Genomic DNA, 20,648 nt, shown 5'->3' with positions numbered 1-20,648 from the left:
CTGTCTCTCCTTCCAAGTTCAGTTACTCAACTATCTTGTCACCTGAATTCTTTTGCTGTAATGTGTTTCTCTCTTAACAAAGAAGCTATAATGGTTCTTCACTCCTAGCAGGATAAGAGACAAATTCCTTAGCATCAAATACACAATTCCACATGAGCCAACCTACTGTTATTTGACTTCATCAGCCATGTACGCCTGGATGCTGTCATCCCAAGCTACTGAGACCTTCCCTGACTGTGTCCTCTCTGTTCCTCACATCTTGCATACGTTCTTCTTGCTGCCTTGGATGCTGTGCCCTATTGAGGCATCCAGAAAAGCCTTAGTCTTCCTTCAATGCCTACATCACTGTGTCTTTCTTTCCCTCGCTCCCTGAGACAGATTTAGAGATAACCTCTTTAGGCTCCTGTGATATCTCTATTACATCATTTAACCAAACAGCCTTATTATACTTCATTTGAATGCTTGTCCTCACCATTCAAACCTGTAAGGACAGGAGCATGTTTTAATAACTTTTTGGACTCCAACATCCAACACAGTATCTGACACATAGAAGGTATTCAACAGACGTTCATTAAACAAAATAATGTTAATAAAGGGAGAAAGGCATAAACAATAAAATATACGGTTTATCAGAATTAAAACCACAGACTGCCAAACTCATAGGTCAGGTCAATAATGATGGAACCAGAGATTGCTGGTGAAATGAAAGATTAAAAACTCTTATTCCTGCTGCCTACTCAACCCATTATTTTGTTCAACAATTGCCCATTACCCCAAGCTTGCGCAGAGTTCCTACAAGAACTTCTTTTTCCTCTGGATGTCTGGGAATAACCAGGTAGGTCAACTCAAGCCAGACGACAAATGGAGAGAGGTGACAAGAGGTGTGTTGGGCAGCTCGGAGAGGACTGAAGCGTCCAACCTTCTTCCAAAGCTACCTGTACTGATGCAGCCGTACACTTGGCCTTGAGCAAGAGAAGTTCATTAGCGCCTGCTCCACAAAAGGGGAAGGAGATGGAGAAGCAAGAGATGCAGACTCTTGTTTTGGTTTGTGGTCCACAGAAACACACAACAGATTGGGAAACAGAAGTATGAAGGGCCTCGAAAGGTCTCTGGCGTCAATAAAGCATTCAGGAGTAAAAATATGAAGATCATGGTAGTTTAAAAATTTTCTCCCAGAAGTCCTTTATGAGACTGATATTAACACTAAGTATTCAATGAGCAGCCTATATAAAATCCTGTGCCCTAACAATACTGATTTATGTGGCAAAGGCACCATCTGACATCGGGAAGTGTTTCAACCTGCACATACATTACCTTAAAATTGGGTTTCTGAAACAGACCGAAGAAAGGTAGAAAGACAGGGCAATTCTGGTGTGTTTCCAGCATCTGAAACTTCGGCTGGCTATTGCCAATATCATTTCATTTGTTTTCCCGTAGAAAAATGAAAGAGATAATGAGATATTTGGTCCATGTGCTTTGTGTATGTACTTTTAAAATGTCACCTTTGGGTAACTCAACCCACCAACGGATTATTAATAAAATTCAGCAACTGTCAAAGCACTTCTCCGTGAAGGGAGGTTTGGCGGCGACACCTATTAGGAGAGAGAGACAGATGGCCTTACCTCTCAGCTCCTGCGTCCACAGCTGTGAGTGAAGGTAACTGGGAGGAGGGGTTGTGGGGGCTCCCCTGTACATTATGTCCTGGAGAAGGGTGACTGACAGGATGTGGGGGTGGCACGGCCCCAGCAGCTGTTCCACTTCGGCTTGAATAATTGCTGGAGAAAATGGGAGCTGAAATCAAGGGAGAACAAACATGAGACCGTGCCCTGAAGGAAGCCCACATTTTTTAAATACCAAAGGCTGAAAGCAAGCATATTTGAGGGGCTTGTTTGTTTTTCTCTCTGTGGTTTTCAGGTATACACAGCTTTTATTTTCGTGGTGGAACAGGTTCCTCCAGAGCTCACGTTTGACTCACTTCAGGCTGACGTTCACGGCCTGTCTCCTAAGTGTTGCCATGCCCTGCCAGCTCCCTGTCTGGACACTGTATAATTAGTCAATCTTGTACTGTTTGCATCTGTGCCAAGGTCTCTGTATTAGCACTTTTCAGTCACAGGGGATGAGAGTCAGGTAACAGAATATTTGGTCAGCTCACCGAGAAGGGCACAGCACAGGCCTTCTTCCTCTTCTCACTGCTGCAGTGAGCCACAGTGGGTCAGCTGGGGCTCCTCTCTGTCACTGCTAAATCAACGTAATGAGAACTGGAGCTTCCCTGATCCTAGCATGAACGTAGGATCCTACACCCTTTTAACTTAAGAGTCTAACTAACCCAGGGAATTTTCCTGATGGTGTGATGAATATACTTGGCCTTCATCAAAGAGGAGTCTCTCAAACTACGAAAACACAGCTCTGGGATCTTCCCCCACTGTTGCCCGTTATGACACAGAGAGTGAGTTACAGCCCCATTCGCAGGGGCAGCCTAGCCTTCGAGAACTGAATACGACCTCAAACGTGAATATGTGCCCATTTAGATCAGCTAATTGGTACGATGTCACAGAAGAAACTGGGGCTTGTCACTTTCAGAGTCTATCAGAAAGGTTCCCTCAGTGTCTGGGACCTACTCCGTAGACATCTCATTATGCTGCAATCATAGCAGCAGCATTAGGCTGATTCTCTTCAACTTCCTTCTTTGTACAAAGTTATGCTGAGTTCCATACCCATTTCTGTTCTTTTTGAACTTACTCTACTAAAATCAAAGAATAAATGGATTTTTTAAAAAAAAAAATAAATCAAGTTCAGGATTAAGAAAGAGAAGCCACATTATCAAAAAGATTTGAGGGTTTAAAAGTTCAGGGAGTTGTATTTTTATACCAGTACCACTTTTCCCCAACCTCTCCGGGATACAATGAGTACCCCAGATGACCTAGCCCCCAAAAGCTTAATCCAAAGGAACAAGAGTTCAAGTATTTCAAGGAACATGTAAAGAGGCAGAATTACCATCTTCCCGCTCAAAAAGCTACTGACAAGGGTGTGATCTGATTTGAAGGGTTTATTTCTGGTAAATCAGCATTCTGTCAGGTTAACTCTTGTCCTCAGAAGCCTGTACCCACCACAGTCCTCCAAAGAGGTGGTGAGGCCTGAAAATGCTTACCAGCTCAGAAAGGCAAGGCTGAGCTTCTGTTGTGTGCGTCAGCTTCTGTACAAGTTGCATATCTGCAAACTCGCTAGAGTCACCTTATGAATCACTAACCTCATTTAAGCTCAGCTAGCTCAGGGAACCACAATTCTGCTTGTATTCCAAATAATAATTTTACCCAGGGGAGAAGGCTGTTTGGATTGACTGTGGCAATAGTTTCAAAACTGGTGTTTGTCAGCATGGAGCTCAGTGTTTTATACACTATTCCAAAATCTGATGGAATAATAAAGGTCACAGAGATACTGTGAAAACACAGCTAACTTTTTTTTTTCTGCTTCAGTGTAGAAATACGAGCTCTCCTATTTATTTTGTTGTAGTTGCTGAATGTACCCAGTATTTACTTTTCCCCGGAGGTTTTTTTGTATGTATGTGCATGTGTTTATCACAAGGGAAGCCTTGCCCCTGCTGTTTACAACCCAATGGGCAACAAGGAAACTTGGTGTGCACACTCCGTGCTCTACTCTACGGTCCAACAGAAAGTGTGCTGCTTCTCAGAGGTCTATATTAGTTACACTTGGCATTAGCTACAATGACATATGCTGGGAAATTGGGGATTGTTTGTAGCCTGCCACTTGCTCAGAGTTAAGCCTGGTTTAGGACCTCTCTTTCATCCCATTTAACAGCCAGGAACAACCATCCATCATCTGCCTGTCCATCATCCATCTGTTCACCCATCTATCATTCTGCCATTTTTTTTTTTTTTTTTTTGAGATAGAGTCTCGCTCTGTCACCCAGGCTGGAGTGCAGTGGCACCATCTTGGCTCACTGCAAGCTCTGCTTCCTGGGTTCACGCCATTCTCCTGCCTCAGCCTCCCGAGTAGCTGGGACTACAGGCGCCTGCCACCACGCCCAGCTAATTTTTTTGTATTTTTAGTAGAGATGGGATTTCACCGTGGTCTTGATCTCCTGACCTTGTGATCCGTCCGCCTCGGCCTCCCAAAGTGCTGGGATTATAGGTGTGAGCCATCGCGCCCAGCCTTGGCCATTATTTTTATATTCAATATTGATTAAGTGTCTATTACATGCTTGATACTCTACAACATGTGGGTCCCTGTCCTTGGGGAAACTGTAATTTAGTGAAGCGAGTAGACCTCGCTATATTGGTTTTACCGAAATACCAAGACCTATTAGTGTAAATCATTGAACAGTGTTAAAAGCACTTTAACGCACTGTCTTATTTGTGACCCCACAATGTATCTGGCCAAACCAGACAAGTGACCACACTCATGTATTATGACAATTTATACTACTGAGCTTTTTTCTGTGATGTCCTCTACCTTTTTCTACTCACTTTATTATGTTTGCTCTATATACAGAGTTAACGGTGTTCTTTTTATTCTTCTCTTAGCAGGCAGTTATTCCACAAATATGTATGGGGTACCCATCATGTTGCAGACATGAAGCTGGGTCCTGGGACAGGAAACAAGACATCCTTGGTGCCTGGTATCTCCAAACAGCATCAGTTCATGTTCATTGAGTAAACAATGATGAACAAGATATAAATGCCAATGGAATGTTGGGGCTCAGTGACTAGGACAGGGACAGAAAGGAACATTTATCTACCAACTCCTATTCCTCATCTGTCGACGGTTGCCCCATCAGTCAAGATTAATTTGCTCACACTTTCAGGGGCACATGTACCAGAGTGGCTAAATGTTCTCCCAGACGCCCGACATCAGGGTATCAGAGAAGCCTCAGGGCAGAAATCCAGAGGGACATGGTGCAGTTGAGGAGAGGTGCTACCAAGCTATGGCTGGTGCATCAGCTGGCTGCATTAGCAAAGGCCACTAGAAACAGGTGGTGAAGGGGATGCTAGGTGGGGCACACAAGGTGTCTGGTATAGGGCTGAAGGCTCCAGAATGTGCCCTCCAGCTGTGCTGGTGTTGACTGACTGCCAATCAAGCCCACGTCAACTGGTGTTGACTGACCACCAGTCAAGCCCACATCCATAGCCCTTCCCTTGAATGCTATGGCTGGTGAAGGGGACAGAAAAGGGCAGTGGTCCTCTTTTAGGGCCCCATGAGAACAATAAAGGGAGGGCTTTAGGGTCCGATTTAAAATCTGGATTTGGAAAATGTACTGAATAGTTTCTTATCTAGGGCATAGGGAATCACTTCTCTGGAAAACAAGGTCTGTACCTTGCCTTTGTTTTCTATATTATAGGAAAATCTTACTTCTGGTGAGATTACAACCTAGTAGAAGCCTGTAAGTCAGTGTCTACATGAGAGCACTTTGTATGCCAAGTCCATGCCATGACTGCTCATTGTAGACGTCACTTGTGACCAAGATGATGACCAGAAATTTGGAGGAAGTAACAACAGACACAAGCATGCTTTCCAACATTTATCCAATCCCCATCTCACATACCCTTCAAAAAAAAAATGGACAACACTCTGGAGTCAGAGAGCTGTGGCTTCAACAGAATTGTCCTTTGTCTCTGCCAATGATCCACTGTGGCACAGGAAATGCCTCTTTTACTTACCCTGACTACTAGGAATTTCTGACCATATCACAGTCACGCATCCAGAATTCAATCTTTATTACTACAGTGTAGGAATATTCTTTTATTCATTCATCCTTTCAAACACAATTTTCCAGCACCTACTCCGCACTAGGCAGGTGCTAATGTCTATTAATGTTTTAAGTCTGAATACCTGCCGACTTCAGACAGACTTTCCCACCACAACATATGGTTCCAGACAAATGTTCAGGTTTTGCCAAGTGATTTTTAACCTCAGGAAGAAAATCTCCACCTTAGAGTAAAACTGCAATGCCATTTGCAAAAGGAAAAACTTCCTTCCATACAAATTCAAAATAATTTTCCAAACTCAACCAATAGAGCACACAATGTGGCCTATCGATCGAAACACAAGGAAGAGAGCTGATCCCTCCAGAATACCGGGCAATATTAACAAAACTGTTGTGATCAAATCAGCTGACACACACAGGCTGCCCCGCAGGAGCAGCCTTCATTGTCTGTGTCAACTCAGGGGTCATTACTGCTTTCAAGGCTGGAAGAGGGCTTCTAAGTGAACTTCCAGACATAGCTGATGACTGGCAGCTGGAACAACTGATTAAGCACAGCAGAGGAACATATTGGAAATTCTTATTGCTTTTGTGATTAAGAGATGTTAGTCTCCCTAAGGAAATAAAAGCCTGTTCTTGAGATGAATACATGAGACCCATCTTCATGAGAGGGCCAGGAACTGGCCTCCCTGCTGCCATGGGCTTTCTCTCTCTTAGTGACCTGGCTCACTGCAGTCTCTCATCCATCTACAGTAGAGGTAGGTGGAGGTAACTCAGTTGAGCTTTATAATTTTAACAAAGCAGCATCTGTTGATCTATGTGGTTCTCAGGTGCCATCTCATCGGCTACCAGGGCATTCTAGGTGGCACCTATAGCTCAGGTTAATTTGGTTAGTATGCAGTTCTCTCTTTGTCCAAATGAAAACTATTAATCTGTATTTCTAATGGGTATAAACAGGGAATCCTTGGCGTTACTTCAGCTGTAATATATTTATTATGTGGATGGAGGGAGGCCAAGAGTGTTAGTAGCACCCCCAAATAAAGATTACTTGTCTCAGGCCATCACCAGAGCAGAGGAAGGCTACCATAGGCATTGCTTGGTAACAGTATTTTCATCAATTTAGAGGGAAAGGATGAAGACCTGGGCTAAGGTATATTAAAAACAGCCAATATGAATTCTTGTTTAAAAGGATGTGAGCAGCAAGAGTCCTGCTTCTCAAGCTTTAATGTGCAAATAAATCATCAAGGTAAAATATAGATTCTGACTCACTAAGTCTTGGGGGTGCTGAGATTCTGAACTTCTAACAAACTATCAAAGTCCCTGGTGGTGCTGAGGCTGCTGGTATGGAAACCACACTTTGAGTAGTAGGTGCTGGGGATCCTGTCTCAGCTTCATTTCATCTTCTTGCTGCCCCTTGATACCTTGGAATCAATAGTTAAGATTTATTGAGCATTTATAATGTGCAGAGTTCTTTATAAACATTTCCCCAGTTTACTGATGAGGAACTTGAGGCCTATTCTGGTTCCTGGTTAAGTTACCTGGCCTAGGTCATATGGCGGGCAAATAGTGGAGCTGGAATTCAAACCCAGGAAGCCTGATTTTATTAATAGATCCCATGACCCTGCCCACCACCCTATATTGCCTCCCAAAGGCAAGATAGATTCAAGAAAAGGCATAGAAGTGTTGTATCAGGGCCCCTGAACACTCTGTTTGCAAAGGCTGCTTGTTGCCAATGGCCACTAATCCCCCACCACAAACAACACATGAGTAGCTTTAGCCATCAAACTGTGGGTTAGAATGCAAAAAGGATATTCCCATTTCTGTTTCTGCCCATCCTGAAAGCAATTCAACATTGAAGAGAGAAGTTTTCCAGCTCCGAAAATTATTTCAGGCAAGAAATTAACTGAATTATTTGGTTTAGAAAACAAACAGCTGGTAGGAAATGTGCTTTTTCCCAAATAAAGATTTCAGATACTTGCCAGAGGCATATTGATCCACTGTTGGGAAAAGAAGAAAGGCAGGGAAGGGTTATTCATGAGCAATTAGTTATGTGCATCCTTTACCACAAGCAAGAATGATGTTCTGGGCTGAAAGGCCACCAATTGTCAATAATGCACCAAGGGGAGGTTTACTGTGCGGATCTGCAACCACTGAGCTGCTTTGTAAATCTGCACTGGAGTCACTCATGGTTGCATTATGGCCATGGTGCTGCTCCTCATGAAGGCTTGCTCTCATAGAAAAGGGGGAAGCGGTATTACCTACAGACTGCAAATTCACATGTAAGTAGTGCCAGAGTAATGTTCAGATCCTGACAAATGACATTAGTTGCTTGGTGGCTGGAACATGGGAAGAGGTACTGGCTCACTATTGCATCTCTTGGGCAGTATTTCCAGGGTCAAGGCACAGAAGATAAGCTAATCAATGACATCAGGGTAAATGAGTGTTCACAGAGGCATTAAAATGAACGGGAAGCCCCATGTGAATGGTGAGCTCAATCTTGTCTCTTTGTCTCTCTCCCTGGAGAATTTGAGAGCTGGGGAAAGTTCAGGAACAACTGGACAATAGAAATTCTGATTCCCTCCGCCTCATCAGAAATCAGGCACTCTATAGAGATAGTGTCAGTGTGGTTATTAACAGAACAAAACATACACAATGTGAGACAGATAGACCTGAATTTGAATCCTAGCCTTAGCAATGTGTCCTAGGCAAATCACTTAGCCTAAGGTTTCAGTTTCTTCATCTTAAATAAGGATAATACCTCACTGGACTGTGAGGAGGATTATAGCAGGAGCAGAAAACACTTAGCATATGCCTGAATGCCAGTCAAGTGCTCAAGAAACCATTGTTGCTATTATTTGGCTACTTATATTACTGTAATTATTACCATTATTAATAGAACTAGGGAAAGATAAGGGTACCTGTTGCTCCCAAATGGTAAACCTTGAATAAAGTATGACCTCCTATATAAGCTACAGATGGAAGTATTCACACAAATATAAACTGTGGTGTTATTTTTAAAATGCAGAAGAGTTTACACATCATACTCAAATAAGCTTTTTGTTGTTCCCTTTTTTTATATGAGTTGCTATAAAGTGGGGCCTATGAAAGAATCCTCAAGGGTTAAAGTGTACTTTATTTTGCAGGAGTAGAGTAGTACACACCTTTGAGTTACAACCCATAATGCATTTCAGTTTAAAAGATAACAAGTCATTTTCATGCATGACTGCACTTCGTTAAGGAGCGAAAATGGGCTGTTACTAAAATGTCAACACAATTGTCCCTCTTGAAGCTTAGTTTATCTTGAAGTATTTTTACACTTTCAGCACTTCTTTTTGTTTGTTTCTCCAAGAGCATAAAGATCCAGAATTTTCAGGATTCAAGAAAGACTTTCCCTTCAGGCATTCTGAAGAAAATTACCAATATTGGGGGTGACTCAGGTTTTGGCCCCCAATAGTGAAAATACAGGGTCTGATATCTTCTGTGTGTTTTTTTTTTTTTTTATTTCACCTTGGAGCAATTTAATTGTGTTGTCCTTCAATGAAAAATGCTCTCTGAACCTAAATTCACAAACCAGAAGCAGATTTCTAGCAAGGAAAATACCCTGTCAGGGTCACTTGGAAGGTTGCATTTGGTATTGAGGTTAATTGGAGAACAGGAGAGAGGCCTCAGCTAATCTTAGCCTTGCTGACAATGAGTAGAAGGAACTAGTTTTCTTTTTTCTTTCTTCTTAATGTCTGAGCATTTCCCCCCTTCCCCTGCCTCTGCATCAGGAAGGGCATCATTCCATATTCTACCTGTATTAGGAAAAAGTAGCTTCTTAAGGGTTTGCAGAGTCATCTCTCTAATCTTTCCCTTCTCCTTCTGGCATGAATACTTTCAATATTGCCAATCCCTAAAAATCTATTATTTCTGCCTGTCTTTTTTTTTCTTCCCACTTTGCGGGATAGAGTATCATTATCCAGCAGCCCTGATAAGAGGATAATGAAACAATCCCTTCTCAAATGGATCGGGTGACTGTCAGACTAAAATGACACCACCCGTACATCCTTGACATGCTACCCCAAGCTAATTGATAGCAAACACTGGCAACTGTCTCCGGTACACGAAGACAAAGAAAACATACTCATGTCACCTGATGGGAGAGCTACCTGGCAATGGATAAACAAGTGTGTTAGGGAGACATTCTATTAAGGTAAGTGAGGGCACGGCTCTGTAGAACATGCCTATTAACTTTGAGCTTAAGCGTGCTGCTATTCTCAAGGGAACAGAAATAAATAAAGCAAAATGAGAATTTATTGATGTCTGGACAGCTACATGAATATTCAGGTTCTCTTACAAATAGATATTCCCCCATGAGCTCCAAACTTCTGCGTAGGCTGCCCAATTACATTTCCACATCATGCAGCTGGATTTATAGCCAGGGAAGGGATGTTAGTGTTTGGAAGGGGATACAGGCTTATATGCTTTTCTGGAGTTCCCTACAATACAACTAGAAGATAATGGCTGATGCCATCCACATAAATGTCAAAAGGTACCATCAAGCATTCCTAAATACCAGGTCTAATTAACTTCATGTTAGGAAAAGCTCCGGAAACATCTGCATTTCAGAACAAAGACATTTTGTTACCAGTAGAATGGCATCATCTGGCAGCTCTATCAACTTCTCTGGGACGAACCTTTCATACAGACCTCTTAGATCTTTCCAAACAATGCATGACACAGCTAACCTCAAATCTCCTATCTTTTCTGTCTTTTCTCCACCTCCCAACCTACCAACCTACCTGCTACTCACCCTCAAAGGATTCATTACACAGAAAGTCAATAAAATAACTGGAACGAGCACACGATTCAGACTACCCTGTGGGAAATCTGTCATTTCCTCCTGGTCTGTGTGTTATGTTAACCCTCACTGAGGCAGAGTGGGAAGGCAGAAAAAAAGCAGAAAGATGGGGCAGACATGGCCAGTCACTCCTGGAAGTTCTCACAGAAAGATCCCTCACCTTTTTTTGGAAATAAAAGTTTTACTTCGCCACAAAAAACAAAGTTGCAGTACAAAATACTGGGTTCCCAATCTCCTCATTACTCATCCCTCAACTATCTCCTACCTGTACCATGTTAACCACAAAAGATATTTCCCCCCTTTCAGAGCGTGCTGGGACAATCCCACCCACTCTACTTTCACGTGACTTCTAAAATCACTTCACAGTGAAGGCTTCTTGGAAATAGATTTTTAGCATAGACAGCCAATCTGATTTTTAATGCACTATTATTCTAGCCAAAGTCAAGGGTTGACCTACCAACTCTGAACTCTCTCAGAGAGCCTCTCCCTTTCCTAGATGTGTAAAATGAAGTAACAACAGCCCTTCTGGAGAATTATGGTATAGTGAGGAACTCACAGCTTTGATTATCATGAGCCCTGGGCAAAATGGCATCTATAAGCTGGTTTCATTATGACTCCAGAGAACCCCCTTTCCTCCTTTTTTCACACTCTGACCACACTCTTCCATGTGGCCATCAGGTACTTCATGTCACCTCCTAGCTTACTTTACTCTCAAGATAGATGCTAGAAAGCACTTACATGCTGTCATGAATTTATGCCCATATACAACATTTTTTTCAAATCATTTTTATTTAAAGGCTTTTATCTGTATCTGGAATGGAGGGTTCAGCCTTCAGTTATATCTATTTCAAACATCCTTGTTGCTGGTAGAAAATATATTTTGAGGAAGCAAGCAATATCCCTGTTAGAATGTGACTAGCTGGGTCCCTAAAGTTCAATATTTCAATTACCTGCATTACTTCAGGCTTTAATTTATATGTCTAGGAGAGGCTTAGATTTTCGAAAACATAATCCTTGATATTCAAGAATCTAGATACTTTCCTTTCTAGGAAAAAAATCTTGGGCAGAATAAAACCAAGACTGCTCCTGCCTCTGGTCTCTCTGCCAGCCTTTAGCACCTCATAACTAGAATGGAGCCCCACCCATCCTGCGGCAGCTTCTTCCTAAGTGAGAGCCACGTTAGTCAGTGCTGCCACAATGGCCCACGCTGCTTCTGCAGGTGTCTTCTTGCAATTTGTTGACTTTAACCAGTAATAGTTCTATTTGAGGGCCACTACTTTTGCGGTTCCATATAGTGCCCTGGGAGAACTACGAGTATTGGGTGGTACATGTGTTCTGGATGCCTTCAATGGAAACAGCTCTGCCATTATCTGTTTTAAATATTGGGCCTTAAAAAGTCTCCAAAAACCCATGGACTAGAAGACTACTAAAGTATTTGCTAAATCTAAAATATTATGGGGATCAATAAAATGATAAAACCTGCATGTATTACATGATCCTAAACTGTCTTATAATACATTCTCCTCTTTAATTCTTTTTAATTAATCCACTTTATGGATGCCTTGATTTCACTCAGTCATTCTGATGAATGTCTCAGATGTAAATATAAAACAGGACTTGGCAAACATTTGTTTTAAAGGAGCAGATAGTAAATATTTTAGGCTTTGCAGGCAAGAGGCAATGTTCACATTCTTCAGACAACCGTTCTCACCTAAAGGCTAATAACATAAAAAAAATTCTTACATTAAAAACTCCTAAAACCATCCTTAGTTCTCAGGTCATGCAAAAACATGGGACAGGCCAGATTTGGCCTATGGGCCATAGTTCGCTGATTCTCAATGTAATAACTGTTGCATGCTAACTACTAAGAACCATCATGAAAAGACTAGGGAACTGTTCTTGAAATATGAAAACTAAATTTGAGGTAAGCAACAGTCAAGAACAGTTTTTTTTAGACACCTTAGAGTATATGTTGAGATAAATGACATGGACTGGAAGAGCCTATTTACAAAATGACCTCAGGACCGGGGCTACACCCCAGCAATACCAAAACAAGGAGTGTGTAAAATTGCACTGGCCAAGGCCATCAATCCCATTTCTCCTTTTCTCCACCTGCCTAACCGTCACAAATTCACTGTTCATTAAATTCATTTCTCAAGCAGGCGATGGCACTCTGTACAACCAGTATAGGCATACTTCTACTCTTCATGGCAACAAAAAAAGTCTCATTTGCAGATCAGAAAATGGGCCTTAGAATACAGAAGTGCCAGTCCTCACCTTGACTTAAATTCTTCTTGGAAGGAACTCTTTATGTCACCACATCTGTTACTGACTACCAAGTAGTAGCACCCAGCATAAAAGACACGGATAGAAGGGGTTCTATTCACTGCCACAGACATTGACTTGGTTCACAAGTAATTATCTAAGATTTTAAGCAAAAGGGAAAGAAAAAAAGAGAAAAGAACATGAGCATCTGCCAAATGCCGGGCAGTGTCCTAAACTCTTTTATGCTATCTCATTTAGTTCTCGTAACAGTCCTGTGAAGTCAGTATTATTATCATTATAGAAAAGGAAACATAACCTCCCCAAACTGAACATCTAGGGACTGGAGAACCGGAATTGGAGTTTAGATTTAGCTCCATGTTCTTTCTGGCATAGTGTGCTGTCTCTAACAAAATAAACCAACAAAACAAAACAACAACAACAACAACAACACTATTTTTGAATGACCAAACCCTAGTAACCATCAATACACAGTTTTGACATTGTGAATATGGGGGCATTGCCACCCCAGTGATGGGTTTGTAATCCCAATTTGTTTTTCTTTAGAGAGCTGCAGTAGATTTCCTTAATTAAAAAATGCCATGTGAACTACTGACAAAGTAGTGGAATGCGAAATGTAAAGAAACATATTACAATTTTCTTTTATTCTACTGAAAGATGTTGATTATATTCCCAAAATTTTAGGCTTCCACTTTTCCAGAAGAAGAAGAAGGAGGAGGAGGAAGAAGGAAGGAGGAATGAGGAAGGAGGAAGGAAGAAGGAGGAAGAAGGAGAAGAAGAAGAAAGTAGAAGAAGGTGGAGGAGGAAGAAGAGGAGGACAAGAAGGTAGGTAACCGGTAATCTGTGGCACCTGTTCTCTAACTTTCAGAACTATAGCATGTATTTTTATAGTATTTAGATAAAAGCAACAATAATTACAACTACTAGATGCTGAACACTTACTATGTTTAAAGAACTCTTTATACAATTTAATCCAGCAATTGATCGCACTAAGAGGAGAAGCTGGGTTACAGGAAGAAGTATCATTTCCATTTATAAATGTTACATTTGAGCATAGATTGGCTAAACCGATGATCACAGGGATTGTACAAAACATAGTCAGTAATGTAATTTAAGAAAAAAAAGCCGCTGCCATGGTACATGCTTGTAATCTCAGAACTTTGGGAGACCAAGGCAGGAGGATAACCTGAGGCCAGGAGTTTGACATAAGCCTGGGCAAGACCTTGTCTCTACACAAAATAATTTTAAAAATAAATTAGCCAGGTGTGGTGGCACACACCTGAAGTCTCAGCTACTCAGAAGGTTGAGGCAGGAGGATCACTTGAGCCCAGGGGTTCAAGGTTACAGTGAGCTATGATCATACCACTGCACTCTAGCTTGAGTGGTAAAGTGAGATCCTGTCTCAAAAGAAAAGACACAAAATACTGTCCATTCTTGCTTTTTGTATAGCTATGACTCTGAACCGCCTTAGTCCTCCAGAACTATGAATCCTAGATCATTACTTTCCCAACTGCAAAATCTTCTAAAGTAGCTGATGCATCGCATCTTTCATGAAGTACATCCACTTCTCAGAAATGTTTGATAGGCATCCCCGTGAACCAGCCTGAGGAGCAAATTCCTATGCGCGTTGATGAGACTATATCCCATTTTCTTCTTAATCATGAAGAGTTCCCTTTTCTGAAGCCACTCACTCCTAGAAGGTAGAAATAAGGACTTTCTCTATGTCCCCAAGGAAAAGGTTCCAGTGAAGCTTACAGACCCCTCACTTCCTAAGGTGGAACTAGGTGTTAGTAGAAACTCCAGGGTAAGACTCAACTCTGAAATCCAGAGCTGATGGGTAGTGAGTGTAGAAGCAGGACGTGAACAGCTAAGTTCACTAGAGAGAACAGGACTGGAGTCTCAGGAGCAAACCCAGGTCACAGCTAGAACCAGGGAGTTCTGGAAGCAAGGCAAAAGCAGCATGGAAATTTAGGTAGATAAACTAAGACTCCAAGAAGGCAGCTGCAACTTCTGAAGAATCAATGCCTGCTGTGAAGGCAGTGTTAATGGTTTGAGTCACGGCCAGGGCACCTGAGCAGGGCAGATCAGCCCATGACAATATTGAGGAAGACACCATAAAAGCCAGTCTTCTGGGACAGTGCTGATAGCTGTGTGGAATGAATAAATTCCACAATACTCTCTCTATTCAGTGCCTGCAATATGCTCTCTTATTACTGTAAAATATGGCAAGTCATATCCAAGTTATAATTCATTAATGTCCCTTAATTTAGAGTCTTTGCTATTCTTAACATTGTCAGTACCCATACAAATATAAAAAAGATGAAATTTCACTATGGCTACAAACACCCTGAATATGAACAGTTTTTTTTTTTTTTCTTTACTCTTCACATGAAAGAGACATAACCACCTATGTTTTTTTTTTTTTTTCCCCCTTGGAAGGTAAATTCAGTTGAAGCAGAAAGTCAGAACTTTAGACTCAGCAGTCTGGTCTATAACTTCTTAACCATAAAAAGTATTAGCTTCTCATTTCAGAAATCCTATCCTGAATTCTCTGTTTTGCCACCCTTAAGACCTGCTTCAGGTACACCTCAAAGTATAATAGACCCAGCCTTCTCTTCTCATATTCCAGTTGATTACTGGTGAAATTATAAGGGTACATGTGCAGGTTTGTTATATAGATAAGCTTGTGTCATGGGGGTTTGCTGTACAGATTATTTCATTGCCCAGGTATTAAGTCTAGTTGTTTTTCCTGATCCTCTCCCTCTTCTCACCCTCCACCTTCCGATAGGAGAAATAATAATAAAAATAACCAATACTTTCCCCAATAAGGATAAAGCTACAATTGACCAGCCTCGCTACTTGCCTCTCCTCCTCAATGAGGTATGGAATTGTTTTTGCCCACCCACAACAATATTTTTACAGCAAAACTTGCATATATTGTAAAACTGGGTAATTCAGCTTAATCTTGCGTGAAAAACTAACATGAATACAAGGGAATAAGTGGATATGAAAAATTGAAGCATCAAATTAAGCAGCCTGCAAACATATAAAGGCATTAACATTAGCTGCATACATGCAAATGTGCCCTGTGCTGGCTGGGAATCAGAATCTTCATTTTCTTCAGCTGAGTGGTTATAAGATCTCATTCTTAATCAAAATATGAGCAGTGCCATTATAACGCTGCTGTGGGGTGACAAGCAAAATATCTACCTATAGGTTTTATGTAGTGAGAAACAGAAATAGACACTGTAGTGCAATTCTAATTCTAACTCCTCCCAGTCAAGATTCAGGTCATGTTTTCCCAGAAGTCATATGCCTACATTTTATGATCCAGAGCAATGGTTTTCAAAGGGTGAAAAACATTTGACCAGCAGCAGCACCTAGACCAGCAGCACCTGGTGGTGTCACCTGGGAACTTGATAGAAATGTCTGGCAGGAATTCAGATTCTTGGGATTCACTCAGACCTTCTGAATCAGAAACACTGGGGGTGGGGCCCAGCAAACTGTATTTTCACAAGATTTCCAGGCGATTTGATGCATACTGAAGGACTGGCTCAGGACTAGGGGGGGCACAATTAACAGGTTGAAACGACCAGTGCCTACAACAGAGAAGTATGAGGCTTGCTCCTGACCTCAGCATTCTCCAGTCTTACTCGGTGGACCATCCACAGATGCAAGAGAGGTTACAAAAACTGCAAGGTTTTGATAGCAGTTCAAAGGAATGCTTCACACAGACTTTGCCAAATGTTTACCTTTAAATCCCTTTTGTGCCCCAAGTTTCCACCTCCTTCTGACCAATTCTAAAACTGTTCTGCTGCTTTTTCACCTTTGTAAATTCCAAGCAAAGCAGTGCTTTTGAAGTTAATGCAAGTAATAACTATGCATTTTTATAATGCTCTATGTCTTTTTAAAGACTTTTACATAGTTATGTTGTTTAATCTTCACAACTCTCCTATAAAGTTTAACCTACTGGGAAATGTGTGTGGTAGTTTAGAACCCTCTAATAAATCTCTAACTTAATAACCATTTTTTGAGAACACACTATATGAGGCACTTTTACAGAAAATTATTTCTAACACAACTCTGCAAGCCATCCCATGACAGCAAATATACCCAATTTAAGAATGTAGAAAATGTACTAAAACATATACCATAAAATTACATTAAAATGAAATATTAACTATTTCACAAATTTATGTTAAATCCTGTATAGATTTTTATATGGTGCTATTTATTATAAAAAGTAATAATATTGTAAGAGAGAAGCCATCACCTCCAAGTCAGGAGGGTAGAGGGAAGAGAACAACATGTGACTTCAAATAATCCGGCTCCAAAAAAAGTCTTTTTCCTTCTACATTTCCCTATATTATCTGAAAAAAAAAACCTATTTTTTTTTCGGAAAAATCTAAAGTTACATTCAAAATTTGGATAATTCAACAGGACTTGAAAGTTCTAAACATAACAATTGTTTTATCACCCAATACAATTGGAATCAATAAAATTCCCTTCTTCTTGTAGTTTTCTCTTGTTCCAGCTGTGTTAGCTCATCCTTGATGAGTAGTTTCTGTGGGACTCAAACATCTCAACCACACTGGCCTCTATGATGTCTTCATGGCTTAGGTCATTTGCTAAGGTCATGTTTTACTGAATCTGTAGTACAGCTTCTGTTTGAAAGGAGCCACAATTTTTGCGATCACTCATGGGACAGATCATCTTCCATACAGCATTCACTGTTAATAAATGGACTCCCTGCCAAGACCAGGCACTGGTCTACACTGTCCATGATATCTCAGACTCACCAAGTGTGGGCTTCTATATATCATTAGTTCATCACAGGTGTTCACCAGAAGATCTATACAAGTACTAAGCCTTGAAAGTGGCATTTCCACTTCGATCTACAGCCTATGAAATAGTCCCTCTTAGATTATCAGATGAATCACCTAAATTTACAGGCCTGGCCTGGGGCATTATTATATGGAACACAGAACCTTTGAACGAAAGGGCAAAGAAATATAAATGAGCCATCCTTGAGGCCTGCTCATTGCTGCCTTGGCCTTCTTGTTAGGTTACAACATTGCTCTCAGGTTAGCTCAGAAGCAGGCTTGGAGAGCCCTGGGATTTTCAGAATAGTGGACAAGTAAACACTTTAATTTTATTAAAGTCATCCTCAGCATGGCCTCAAGTGATATTTGGCTACTTTAACCTGGGACACTATTATCTTTCACAGAAATAAAAGTATTTTCAGGCAATCCTTTCCAATCAAGCTCTGTATTTTCAACCTGACAAGTTTGTTTCAATGAGGGAAGGCAACACTTCAGGAGATGTGCAAGACTGGTATGTTCCAGAACTGCTATCTTCCCTGTTCATCTTCATGCTATGCAGACTATCCTTCTCTTAGAATGTTATCAAGCATCAGATACTTGACAAGAATTTCCATTGCAAAACCATGACTTCTGCACACCACAAGTCCTCAATCAGTGTGGCTTCTGAAAGATTACGGTATTCAAAGGCAAATTTTACTGCCTCCTATTCTACGCTCATACATACTCAGTGGGTTTCCATCAAAATATTTTTGTGATAAATTAATTTACTAGCACTTAAAGGTAGAAGTGACTGACAATCATTAAACAAATATTTTCTTGATTTTGTATAATAGAACATAAAAGGGAATAACTCCAAGTACTTTTGCTATTTAGCCAAGTCTTAATCTTCATCAAATTGTCTTAACACTTCAGACTTTACATTTAACTAATTGATGAAGTTTCCTTTTGCACCTTTGGCATTTTCATGGTTTGGCTTCTTTCCATAGATCTAGGGCAAAGGTTTGCAGCGGATGTTAATATGTACCACCGACAAGGACATTTCTAGAACTTTAAAAGAAAGGCTTACAAATTTTGTTTTCTAATTTATTCCCCTGCCTGGTTCTATCTCTTGGTTTGTTGCCTACTCTCCAAAACAAAAGGCGTAATTCATTTTCTTAAAAGGAAGAAAGTGAGAAAGCAAAATCATACCTGAGGGAAGGAGGAATAAGGAAAGAAGTAGGGCTCAGGCGTGGTGGCTCATGCCTATAATCCTAGCACTTTGGGAGGCCGAGGCGGGTGGATCACCTGAGGTCAGGAGTTCGAGACCAGCCTGGCCAACATAGTGAAACTAAGTCTCTACTAAAAAAATACAAAAAATTACCCAGGTGTGGTGGTTGCACATCTGTAATCCCAGCTACTAGGCAGGCTGAGGCAGGAGAATTGCTTGAACCTGGGAGGTAGAGGTTGCAGTGAGCTGAGATCATGCCACTGCACTCCAGCCTGGTTGACAGAACAAGACTCCATCTCAATTAAAAAAAAAAAAAAGGAAAGAAGTAGAGAGGGGCAAACTTTCACAGTGATAAGCTACCTGGAGAAGTAAAATTCTGGGAACAAAGTTGAGCAAGATGGTCATCTGTGTGTTTCAAGTGCTCTCAGAGTTACGGAAAATGTGGGTCAACCTGAAGACGCTCCACTGATGGCTGGAGCAACTTAGGTATCCTTGCCCCTTAGGAGGCAAACTTACCACAGCCGGAGGCTCAAAGTCCAGAGCTCAACATCTTTTTGAGGACCAAATATAGAAAAGAGTCATGGGCCAAAAAGTGGACATTTGCTTGGAATGACAAAAACATTTCAAGCCGAACCTTAAAATATTTAAAACTCTAAAACTTTAAAAACACTACCAGACACATAAAAACAGACACCAAGACAAATGTGACGGTTTGGAAAATGAGCCATATGCTGTATGCTACATACAACAAAGGTGCTAATGTTTTCCATAGATACGGCTAGCATTGCTTCCCAAACCCATTGCCGAGAGGTTTCAATATAGCCAGACCAGCCCATCACTGAAATCGTTTATAGTGGATGTTAGACCATTTTTCAGTCATTTCTGGTTAGTGTTGACTGTTGACTACTGGGTTCTAGGTCTTAGTAAGATCATAGATTTATGAACTGAAGTAGTAGGGGAATGCTTTACAGGCTGCTTAAAATTGTTTGTTAATTTAACGTGCTGAAATAAATGTTTATATATCAAATATTGAACAAATCAGACATACAAAAACAAAAGCTAGTCATGCTTTTTCATATATGTATATCTAATAGAAAATATTTATGTATGTGTTGGTAACACTGCACATTGATATATTTGATGTGTGTATATGCACCCGTACCTGAAACCTCTGTAAGACTGGTCAATGCTTCTTAATCTCATCTCCCTGTGTCTCAAAAAGCAGAGGCTATGTTGTCCCTAACAGTAAGTGCTTAAAGCAACTGATAAAGGTCCAATGGGCCATTTTTTAAGGCCCAGTTTTGATGACTGATGCTCTTGAAATATTTGCTTACTGACTTTTCTCCCTGCATCTGAATCAACTGGGAACTGTCAAGTTTAAAACGTTATACAAGGATGTCTTTCTCCCATTCCACTGCAATGCATCTGTAAATTTTAAATTATAATGGCTTATTCATACTTTTCAAAAGAAAAAAACAGTCTGCTGCCAAACCTGGCTCTGGAATCAGATGGGGGTGGGGGTGGTATCTGCAACCCACAGAAAATAGAAAATTCTCATTGTCTGGAATGTGAAGCTGGTAAATCTTTTTTTTTCATCTTCATAGCATGACTGTAAGAGTGTTCCATATGTAAGGACAATCACTAATTATGTTTGCATAAGTGTATCACCATTACAGAGAGTAGAAAATGCATAAAAATCCAGGCTGAGTAAAAGAAAAATAACTTCCTTATGGCATATTAATCTCTTCTTCTTTTTTTTTTGTTTTTTACTACATA

At 40.8% G+C, this 20,648-nt stretch overlaps 1 protein-coding gene across 2 annotated transcripts in view; it reads right to left on the bottom strand.

Moving 5' to 3' along the window:
• The window catches only part of GLIS3 (GLIS family zinc finger 3), a 481,604-nt gene that overhangs the window by 53,323 nt on the left and 407,633 nt on the right, over positions 1 to 20,648 (bottom strand). For both annotated transcript variants that reach the window (XM_023213188.3, XM_023213189.2), the window contains one exon: positions 1,623 to 1,791. In XM_023213188.3, coding sequence (XP_023068956.1) covers positions 1,623 to 1,791 — 169 coding nt within the window. The remainder of the gene's footprint in view (positions 1 to 1,622; positions 1,792 to 20,648) is intronic.

This window comes from Piliocolobus tephrosceles, chromosome 14 (genome assembly GCF_002776525.5).
Source record: "Piliocolobus tephrosceles isolate RC106 chromosome 14, ASM277652v3, whole genome shotgun sequence".
NCBI classification, from domain to species: domain Eukaryota; kingdom Metazoa; phylum Chordata; class Mammalia; order Primates; family Cercopithecidae; genus Piliocolobus; species Piliocolobus tephrosceles.
The sequence above is the reverse complement of the archived record's forward strand: the minus strand, read 5'-3'. Positions and strand labels throughout refer to the sequence as shown.